Source organism: Rhinopithecus bieti, unplaced genomic scaffold (genome assembly GCF_001698545.2).
Source record: "Rhinopithecus bieti isolate Rb0 unplaced genomic scaffold, ASM169854v2 scaffold_5889, whole genome shotgun sequence".
Taxonomy (NCBI): Eukaryota; Metazoa; Chordata; class Mammalia; order Primates; family Cercopithecidae; genus Rhinopithecus; species Rhinopithecus bieti.
The window spans coordinates 2,861,256-2,871,280 of NW_016805277.1; the positions used below are offsets into that span (position 1 = coordinate 2,861,256).

Consider the following 10,025-nt stretch of genomic DNA (forward strand, 5'->3'; position numbering starts at 1 on the left):
AAAAAAAAAAAAAAAAAAAAAAAAAAGTCTGAGCCAGAATCAAAGTTGCTGCTAGCAGGAAGAGTTTCTAAAAACGGATCTCAGATCCCATGTCATGTATGGTACTGACTGAGCTATGACAACTCATCATATTCCACATACCCGCTACCACAAGTGAGATCCATGCCCTGAAGCTTAGAGTAGCCTCTCTAAGAAACTAGAGGCATAAAACTGCCAACCACACCTACCCCCACCATCTGCCAGTGGGTGAAGGGAAAATGGTACCTTTAATACCAAAAAGATAATTTAAAGGCTTTAGATCAGGTGTAAACCTTTTTTCATAAAAGGCCAGAGTAAATATTTGAGGCTTTATGAACCACATACGGTTGAAAACATTGTTGGCTTCCTGGCACAGAAACAGAAAACTGCTGTGGAGGCCAAGAGATCACCTCATCCGTTTTATAGCTTATATCCCTTCAGGCTAAGGCCCGCCTTAGGAGGAAAGGCAGTAGAGCAAGCTTGTCCAACCGCAGTCCTGGCAGCAAGCGGCCCAGGATGGCTTTGAATCCCACCCAACAAAAATTTGTAAACTTTCTGAAAATGCTGAGGTTTTTTTTGCAAATTTTTTTAAAGCTTATCAACTATTGTAGTGTTAGTGTATTTTGTGGGTGGCCCAGGGAAGCCAAAAGATTGGACACCCCTGCACTAGAGCATAGCTTTAAGAGCATCACTTGAGTGCAAGACTCCACCTTTCACTGCTGTATAATTTCTGGCAAATTACTTAATCTCTCTGTGCCTGTTTCCTCATCTGCCAGATGAGGATACATTAAAGGTGCTTGTGAGGTTTAACAGTTCATTTGTGTAGCTAAGAAGAGTATTTGAGGCCCGGAGTGCCATGGCTCATGCCTGTAATCCCAGCACTTTGAGAGGCTGAGGTGGGCAGATCACCTGAGGTCAGGAATTCCAGACCAGCCTGGCCAACATGGTGAAACCCTGTCTCTACAAAAAATACAAAAAATTAGCCGGGTGTGGTGTCTTGCACCTGTAATCCCAGCTACTCTGAGGGTGGGGCAGGAGAATCATTTGAACCCAGGGGGCAGAGATGGCAGTAAGCCAAGATTGTACCACTGCACTCCAGCCTGGATGACAGAGCAAGACTCCATCTCAAAAAGTAAAAAATAAAAGTGTACCTGACACATACTAATTACAATATAGTTACTAGACTTTATTGCTGTTATGGGAGCAGAGGGCCAAGAACCAGCACTCCCCATAGCCCATGTCACCCACAAATGGTTAGCTGCAGGAGTAGCTGCAGCTACTTTCTTGTAGATTATGGAACAAAGGGCGAGCCCTGCTCTTTCACCAAAACCCAAGACCAGGCAAAACGTCAAGAGTCATGCTGAGGAGGGGCGCTTCATTAACTTGAATATTTAGTGGTCACACAGGATTCTACTCACAAAAATGTAAAATCACAACAGTGCAGACCATAGGAAGTTTATTGTGTCTTTGAGACACTACAATGCAGACTCCTCTTCCAGAAAAAGGTCTTTCAGAGACAGGGAACCGTCATCCGGATGCGTTGCTCATTTGTCATTTTCATAGGCAGCTGGATTCTTCCTCTTGGATTTCTCGAACTCTTCAGTCCCCCATGTGTAGATAAGATAAAACACTACAAACTCTTTAAAAATTAAGAGAGTAAACAGAGCACATATATAAGACATATAGAAGAAAAAAAAAAGGTCTCAGTCCTGTTGTATTCTTTAAAGTATACACTTAAGTAGTTCTTAGCATATCCAAGGCCGTGCAACTATCATCACTATCTGCTGCACGTTTAATTCAAAGCATTTCACACTGGTAAGAACTCGATAAAGATGACCTCAGAGGAACACGCTGGAATCATCCGAGTGACCTTGGGCCAGTCATTTCAGTTCTGTAATTTAGTTTTCCCCGTGTAAAATGGGGAGGATAATATGACCAGCTTAAGGGCGGTCAGGAATATTCAACGAGAAAGGTGTGTACGGCAAGTTACAGAGCGCCTGCCCGGCCGCCAGCGCTCAGAGGGGAGACGCAGGGACTGCTGCTGCTGCTGGGGTTCAGCCTCCCGCTCCCACAGGCCCAGGGCACTCACGCGGCACCACGCGAAAGAAAGACTCCCGAACGCGGCGCAGCACGTTAGGGATTCCTTTACTGAAGACGTGCGGGACGGCACGCTGCTCGAAAGGTGACAAGCTGTAGGTGATCACATGCCGCATCCGCGTCAGATTCCCAAACTCGCGGCCCATCGTGGCGACGGCCCTGCAGGACCGAGGGCGGACAGGCGCTTGGCTCGCTTTCGCAAAGCGCCGCAGTCCCCGCGGCGGACCATCCCCAACCCCAGACTCCTGCCCCTGGACTCCTTATCCTACCCCAGACCAGCGGGGCGCCCGTGGCCTCCCAGGGTCCACCAACACTGCACAACCAGCCTCTTACTCACGCACAGGTGTTAGCTCGCCTTCAGCAGTCACCGAGCCGGTTGACTCTTTCGTCACTTCCGGCAAGGTTGGAAGCCGCGCTTGGAGGTCGTGAGGTAACTTCCGGGAGATGCCATTTTCCTGCTGTCTTTAAGGGATGATGCGTTTGTCCCAGAAAGAAGTGGCCTGACTGGGTGACCCGTAGGTGGGCGGTGCCTTGGAGGCCCCGCCGGGGCCGGTGGGGTGGAGCCTAGCGGAGGACGTCGGGGATTGAACTGACTTTGGGGGACAGTGGACAGGCGGAGGCGCTCACACTTCTCAGCCCTCTGCCTTTCTGTGGAATTCCAGTCAGGAAGCGGCTGAATGCGGGAGGCGGGTGAGGGAACAACGAGGTGACGAGCAAGGGGCCTGCCGACCTCGGGGGCCGCGCTGGCCAGGAGCTTGGGGCCTGCGAGTTCTCCCAGCGGTGGACAGAGCGCCTCTGAGCCCCGAGGCCGGACCGCCCCACAGCAAAGGAGCACGAGGTTTTATTTGGCCTTGGCCAGTAACTCAAAGGGGGCTCTGTTATTTTCAAGCCATCAGCGACCCCAGCACCACAATCAGGGACACACATCTAAGGCTTCTCTTGGTAACCTCTGTTGTAGAGTCCACTGGCAGGCTGTAAACGTTCCCAAGAGATAATACAAACGTTTCCTCAAATTCAGCCACAAAAATAATCGAATAATCGTCAACTGATGAATGCTGAGACCGCCTCCCAGATGGTTTGCGTGGGATGGGGGGGTATCACGATGCCCCAGTTCTTTCCTCTCCCCACGTGAGAAGCAAGGAAGTCCGGTGAGAGGCCTTACTGTGTTTTCTCTGAAGTGCATTCTGCTTGACGATGCTGTTGTCCTGTACAGCTTGCCATGAGGCGTCTGTCAGTGTTGTTAATGGAATTGCTGGCCATATTTAATCTAGGACTAAGCTCTCATTCAGCAGTTGGGTGTGTTTTATAACACAGCTTACGGCCCACGGAGGCTCGGCAGGCAGTCAACTCGTATTTTGCAGACATACCTTAGTTTTCTCATATAGGTACTGCACAAACTGGCTTTGTATCTTGTACTATGTGGGTTGACTTTCTTCCAGCATAGTCTTCTTCGGGGTGGCGCTGGATATCCCCTCATTTCAGCTTTTCATGGTGCTCCTTTGCCTCATTTTTTAAAACCCTAATGTCTAGCCTGGTCTCAGCTCCAAGGCAAGAACAGAATTACAGGTAAGGACAGAAATATTGTAGCGAATTCTACGACCATTTGGGTGAATAATAATAATAAAAAACATTCATTTATGTTATAGCATCTGCAAACATCCGAAAACCTTTCAATCAAAATATGTATAGATGAGTGTGCAGACCACAGTAGGGACATCAAGTTGTTATATTTAAAAATAAGTCAAAGTTAAAGGCGATGTCCTCTTTTAAGAACATTGCAAATAAAATTCCAGTACTCCAAGTACATATTCTGTACCCAGCCACCTGGGAGGACTGAGAAACCTAACGGTTTTCTGCTCTCTGGAACTTCTATGCCAGTTGTGACTTTCTCACCCCTCAAATTAACATGCAGCGAATAATTACATATTGTAAACACCTGGAAGTGCAAGAGGCCGTGAAGATAAATTGAGAGGAAGAGTAAACCTAATACCATAAGTTGCATACCAACAGATCTGAGTATCATCATGAATAATTGGTTAGCTTTTCCACATGCCTCAGAAGTTTCGGCAGGCACCTTGCAAACATCTTAATCCAAATTTCTTTAAAAAATGAGAGATTTTATTTAAGATCATTCCTCAATTTATCTTAGACTTTCAGCTACATAGCTAGTCCGGTAGTATAACAATAACAGGTTTTAAGAAATGCCAGGGGAAAAGAGAGGAAAGCTAACCAACTAAATCTGTATCTAATGAACTAATTGGCAAAATAAGGTGTTATCAGCTGCTCGATATAGAGCTGATCAAAATCATCTTCAGCTAGGCATACTTGAGGCCTGATTACAGAAGCGACCCTAGTCCACCCACACACCTGAGATTTATTTAAGAGAACAAGCTAGGCTCTTCCTGGCTTTTAGGAAGAGGACTGGCATGGAGAAATATGTTCCTCACTAGTTCTCCCAGGCCATGGCGCTTCCCAACAAATTTCTCCTTTGGTTTTACTGCTTTGCCTGGCTGTGTTTTTCTGTTAGCCTTGGTTCTCGGGCTTCTGGGGGAGATGCTCAGATTGCTGCTAGTGCTGGGTTGGAATCTGGGGCTACACCTTGGTCTTTGCTGCAGCCTATAGATGAGAGAGACAGAGCTGGCCTCCTTCCCCGGCTTTTCAAAGTTCTATCTGTTGGGCGAGGTGGGGCACCTAGGCTGCAACCAGACTCCAGAGCTTTGCACTACATGAAGAAGCTCTATAAGACATACGCTACCAAGGAAGGGATTCCTAAATCCAATAGAAGTCACCTCTACAACACTGTTCGGCTCTTCACCCCCTGTACCCAGCACAAGCAGGTTCCTGGAGACCAGGTAACAGGTATGTAAGAGCAGATTGGTTAACTGGGTGGAGGGAAGATGATAGACACTTCTGCATTTCAATTACAGAAAAGAGCTGAGCCTAGTTCCTTGAATTGCATTTTATTTTGCATAAAACTCAATATCCAATTGAAACAAATTTGGGACTTGAGCTTATTGTTTCTTCCTAATGCTCTCATTGGTTAAGGTGGGCTAATATGATGGAATTTTAAAGCAATACCAGAGACTTACTGGCTTTCAGGGCTGAGGGGAAGTGCTGCTAGAGAATGTTAGCATCTCTTTCTAGTCCACCAAGCTTTTGGCCCAGGAATGGGCCTTAAACTTCTCTTACAGCTATTGGTGTGAAATGTTAAATAGGGTATTTTTCTCGTTTGTTACTTTCTGTGAGAGAAAAGCTTAAAGTTCCCATTTGGAAGAGTCAATCCTTACAAGAACAAAGTGTCAGTCCACAGTTTGACTCAGCAGTTGGGTGTGGTGCTTTAAAAAATTATAATGTAGTGAAACCCCGTCTCTACTAAAAATAACAAAAATTGGCTGGGCGTGGTGGCACGTGCCTGTAGTCCTAGCTACTTGGGAGGCTGAGGCAGGAGAATCGCTTGAACCAGGGAGGCGGAGGTTGCAGTTAGCTGAGATTGCACCACTGCACTCCAGCCTGGTGACAGAGTGAGGCTCCATCTTAAAAATAAATAAATAAATAAATAAATAAATAATTCTATCTACTAGCTCTTGATTTAAAATCATTCTAACTCAACAGGGTAGTTTTGTCTGCTTAAAACCCTTTCTCCTTCCTTAATATCATATTTTAATGCAGTGGTTTTAGAGCATCCGTTTTTCCTCTCAAGTGTTCTAAATTAACTAGGACAATTACATTGTTTTAAATTGACTTTCTTCACTAGGGCTTAGAATGTCATCTTAATAAGTCTGGTAAGTGTTTTTATTATGGTTTTCCCTCTAGAGACTGTCCAAGAGAAAAATACTACTTTCCTTATCAACTGCTTCTGTGTTTGGAGCAAATTGCTCAGAATGAAGCTTCAGGCTGAGCACAGTGGCTCATGCCTGTGATCCCAGCACTTTAGGAGGTTGAGGTGAGAGGATCGCCTGAGCCCAGAAGTTCGAGACCAGCCTGGGCAATATAGTGAGACCTTGTCTCTACAAAAACAAAAAATTAGCTGGGCGTGGTGGCTCATGCCTGTAGTCCTAGCTACCTGGGAGGCTAAGGTGAGAGGATCAGTTGGTCCTGGGAGATTGAGGCTGCAGTGAGCCATGATGGTGCCACTGCATTCCAGCTTGGGTAACAGACCCTATCTCAAAAAAAAAAAAAAAAAAGAAAGAAACTTCAGAATGTAGTGCTTCCCTGTTACTTTAATTCACCATCAAATCTGACTTTCTGGAGATAAAATGTCCAGTATGGTTGCTGGGAATTAGTAATGGTACCAATTGCCTTCCTTTTCTGTATTAACCGCCATTTTTTTTTTTTTTTGAGGCTTGAGAAAGTGGGGGAAAAGAGAAGGGAGAAAGCATATTACGAAGTACTATTTCTTTGACTTGACTACCTGTTATGTTGACTCATATTCAAGCACTACTGGTAGATTATTTTTCTTCTTAGGAATCCTTCCATCAGTGGACCTGTTATTTAACCTGGATCGCATTACTACCGTTGAACACTTATTCAAGTCAGTCTTGTTGTACACTATCAACAACTCAGTTTCTTTTTCCTCTGCTGTCAAATGTGTGTGCAACCTAATGATAAAGGAGCCAAAGTCTCCTAGCAAGACTCTCCGCAGAGCTCCGTACTCATTAACCTTTAACTCACAGTTTGAATTTGGAAAGAAACATAAATGGATTGAGATTGATGTCACCAGCCTCCTTCAACCTTTAGTGGCCTCCAACAAGAGAAGCATTCATATGTCTATAAATTTTACATGCATGAAAGACCAGCTGGAGCATCCTTCAGCACAGAATGGTTTGTTTAACATGACTCTTCTGGTGCCCCCCTCACTGATCTTATATTTGAATGACACAAGTGCTCAGGCTTATCACAGGTGGTATTCCCTTTACTATAAAAGGAGGCCTTCCCAGGGTCCTGACCAGGAGAGAAGTCTGTCTGCCTATCCTGTGGGAGAAGATGCTGCTGAGGATGGGAGATCTTCCCATCACCGTCACCGCAGAGGTCAGGAAACTGTCAGTTCTGAATTGAAGAAACCCTTGGTCCCAGCTTCCTTCAATCTGAGTGAATACTTCAAACAGTTTCTTTTTCCCCAAAATGAGTGTGAGCTCCATGACTTTAGACTTAGCTTTAGTCAGCTGAAGTGGGACAACTGGATTGTGGCTCCGCACAGGTACAACCCTCGATACTGTAAAGGGGACTGTCCAAGGGCAGTTGGACATCGGTATGGCTCTCCAGTTCACACCATGGTACAGAACATCATCTACGAGAAGCTGGACTCCTCAGTGCCAAGACCGTCATGTGTACCTGCCAAATACAGCCCCTTGAGTGTTTTGACCATTGAGCCCGATGGCTCAATTGCCTATAAAGAGTATGAAGATATGATAGCTACAAAGTGCACCTGTCGTTAACAAATGGTCCTCTTAAAACCTTGAGCCTATTTGGCAAAGTAACTACTGTGTGCCTATGTGTGCCTTCAAGAGAAAGCTTCATATATTAAGTGTCTAAATGCAGCATGTGTTGTGTAAAGAGGAACCTGTGTAGATTAGTACCTTCTATGGCATCTATCAGGATAAAGGGATAACATCAATTGCTGTTACAGAGCCTTTTTTTATTTCCAAATTTAAATGAAATATAATTATTGTGGAGAACTTTACATTTTTTTCCTTGAGTGATTTCTTTCTTTTCATAGGAGTCTTATTCTTGATAGAGAAACATCCTTAATTAGCTTACATCCTGGATGGACTTGCAGCTATAAATTGGCAATTCACATTGCTGTGGTCTTAATGGAAGAATAAATTTCTGTCAATGGCATAAATTTTGTGTGTGTTTCATTAAAGATTGCTTTTAAGTGATCATTTGGGGGAGAGAGGAAGTGTCTAAAAGCTGGCCAGAGCTCGACTTTTGATTCTTTTTCGGGGTGAAAGGGAGGCTAATGTCACCGAAATTCTCAAGAAGTTGAGACTCACTAGGACTAGAGAGTAGGCAGTATAACCCATTTCTCTTGCTTTAGTGTGATTGGTGAACAGTATACTAATTCTCCTTGTTAACTAACATATATAAATCAATCGAGTCACATAGAACAATATAACATTTGCCCCACTCATGTAAAGGAAATTGCCTTGCATGTTTTTCCAAGAAAACCTGTGCACAAGACTTTGGAAGTATATTTTTTTCTTTATATATTTAAAACCTCTGACCTTATGAAAGGAAGCCAGGGAAGGTTTTTTGTTTTGGTTTGTTTTTTGCTGATTTGCTTAGCTCCCTCCACTCCACCCCCACAGGTTTTTTTTCCAGCTCAATTTAGAACTGTTCCTACTAAGCTCGGAGTAGTGACTGGTTATGTTACTGACTGGGTCTTGTGTGGATGCTAGCGCTTTTATGTAGGTTTTCAATATATCTATTTGGAGAGAGCCCTGGAGGCACAGAGGTAGGGTTGATATTGTGATTTTGTGTTTTGAGTTTCTAAAACCTTGATGTATAAATGAAAAGTAACTCCTAGGTGTAATAAGTACTTTTCATTCTTGTCAATGATCTTTTTTGGGTGCTATTTTTAGCTTCATTAAATATTCACATACTGTATGATTTACCCATTTAAAGTGTACATTGGTTTATAGTATATTTATAAACATGGGACACCATCACCATTGTCAATTTTAGAACATGTTCATCACCTAAAAAAGAAACCCTATACACTTCAGCTATTACTCCCCTGTTTCCCGTCCTGCTCCACTCCCAGCCCTAAGCAACTACGAACTTGTTCATAGGTTTCTGATTCAGGACTTTCATATGAATGGAATCATGCAATAGACTGGCTCCTTTCACTTAGCATGTTTTCAAGGTTCATCTGTGTTGTACCATGTATCAGTACTTTTTTCTAGTGACTGTATTTTATTATATGGCTATACCAAATTTTGTTTATCCATTTGTGGGTGGACATTTGAGCTGTTTCCATTTTTTAGCTCTTAAAAATAATGCTGATAAAATTCATGTAGAAGTTTTATTTCTTTGGGGTACATACCTAAGAGTGGAATTGCTAGGTCATATGGTAACTCTACATTTAGTCATTTGAGGAACTGCTAGACTGTTTTGCAAACCAGCTGTACCATTTTACATTCCCACTAGCAGTGCTTGAGGGTTCTGATTTCTCAGCATCCTTTCAACACTCATCTGACTTTTGGGGATGTTTTATTTTATTTTCTATGGGTATGTAATAGTTGTACATATTTATAGGGTACATGTGATATTTTGGTATAAGCATACACTGTGTAATGAACTTACTCTTTTATTCTAGCTATCAAAGTGAGTGTGAAATGGTATCTCATTGTGGTTTTGATTTGCATTCTCTTGATAACTAATGATATTGAGCATCTCTTCATTTGCTTATTAGCCATTTGTATATCTTTTTTAAAGAATGTCTATTAAGGCTGGGTGTGGAGGCTCATGCCTGTAATCCCAGCACTTTGGGAGGCCGAGGTGGGCAGATCATGAGGTCTGGAGTTTGAGACCATTCTGGCCAACATGGTGAAACACCATCTCTACTAAAAAAAAAAAAAAAAAATGATCTGGGCATGGTGGCACGTGCCTGTAGTCCCAGCTACTTGGGTGGCTGAGGCAGGTGAATCACTTGAACCCGGGAGGCAGAGGTTGCAGTGAGTGCAGATTGCGCCATTGCACTCCAGCCTGGCAACAGAGCGAGACTCTGTCTCATAAAAAGAAAAAAAAAAAGTTTATTAAGATCATTTGCCCATTTTCTAATTGTTATATGTTTACTGAGTTTTAAGAGTTATATATTCTAGATATAAGTTTCTTACACATTTTCAAATATTTTCTGATTCTGTGGGTTGCCTTTTTGTTATTTTATTGTAAAATATATATAACAACAT

The 10,025-nt window shown here is 43.4% G+C and overlaps 2 protein-coding genes across 17 annotated transcripts; one reads left to right on the forward strand and one right to left on the reverse strand.

Moving 5' to 3' along the window:
* Positions 1-1,457: 1,457 nt before the first annotated feature.
* Positions 1,458-2,581, reverse strand: UQCRQ (ubiquinol-cytochrome c reductase complex III subunit VII). Of its 4 annotated transcripts, none has more exons than XM_017872006.1 (3): positions 2,457-2,581; positions 2,108-2,274; positions 1,458-1,657 (listed from the first exon to the last, which is right to left on the reverse strand). In XM_017872006.1, exons 2-3 carry the CDS (start codon positions 2,259-2,261, stop codon positions 1,563-1,565), a joined length of 249 nt encoding a protein of 82 aa, XP_017727495.1. In that variant the 5' UTR covers positions 2,262-2,274; positions 2,457-2,581; the 3' UTR covers positions 1,458-1,562. The 4 variants fall into 4 exon arrangements, with proteins under 4 accessions (XP_017727495.1, XP_017727496.1, XP_017727498.1 ...); XM_017872007.1 differs by having other exon boundaries at positions 2,453-2,581; XM_017872009.1 differs by having other exon boundaries at positions 2,449-2,581.
* Positions 2,542-7,953, forward strand: GDF9 (growth differentiation factor 9). Of its 13 annotated transcripts, none has more exons than XM_017872004.1 (4): positions 2,542-2,630; positions 3,646-3,681; positions 4,731-4,974; positions 6,580-7,953. In XM_017872004.1, the coding sequence occupies exons 3-4, from the start codon at positions 4,842-4,844 to the stop codon at positions 7,548-7,550; spliced, it is 1,104 nt and encodes a 367-aa protein (XP_017727493.1). In that variant the 5' UTR covers positions 2,542-2,630; positions 3,646-3,681; positions 4,731-4,841; the 3' UTR covers positions 7,551-7,953. The 13 variants fall into 13 exon arrangements, with proteins under 13 accessions (XP_017727493.1, XP_017727489.1, XP_017727483.1 ...); XM_017872000.1 differs by having other exon boundaries at positions 4,798-4,974; positions 6,457-7,953; XM_017872002.1 differs by having other exon boundaries at positions 2,578-2,634; positions 4,798-4,974; positions 6,457-7,953.
* Positions 7,954-10,025: the final 2,072 nt, after the last annotated feature.

Coding starts and splice junctions, on each gene's coding strand:
- UQCRQ (XM_017872006.1), bottom strand. CDS start 2,261: ATGGGCCGCGAGTTTGGGAATCTGACGCGGATGCGGCATGTGATCACC. Junction 1,658..2,107: donor TTTCTTTCGCGTGGTGCCGC/GTGAGTGCCCTG, acceptor TAATTTTTAAAG/AGTTTGTAGTGTTTTATCTT.
- GDF9 (XM_017871994.1), top strand. CDS start 4,578: ATGGCGCTTCCCAACAAATTTCTCCTTTGGTTTTACTGCTTTGCCTGG. Junction 4,975..6,456: donor TCCTGGAGACCAGGTAACAG/GTATGTAAGAGC, acceptor TTTTTTTTTGAG/GCTTGAGAAAGTGGGGGAAA.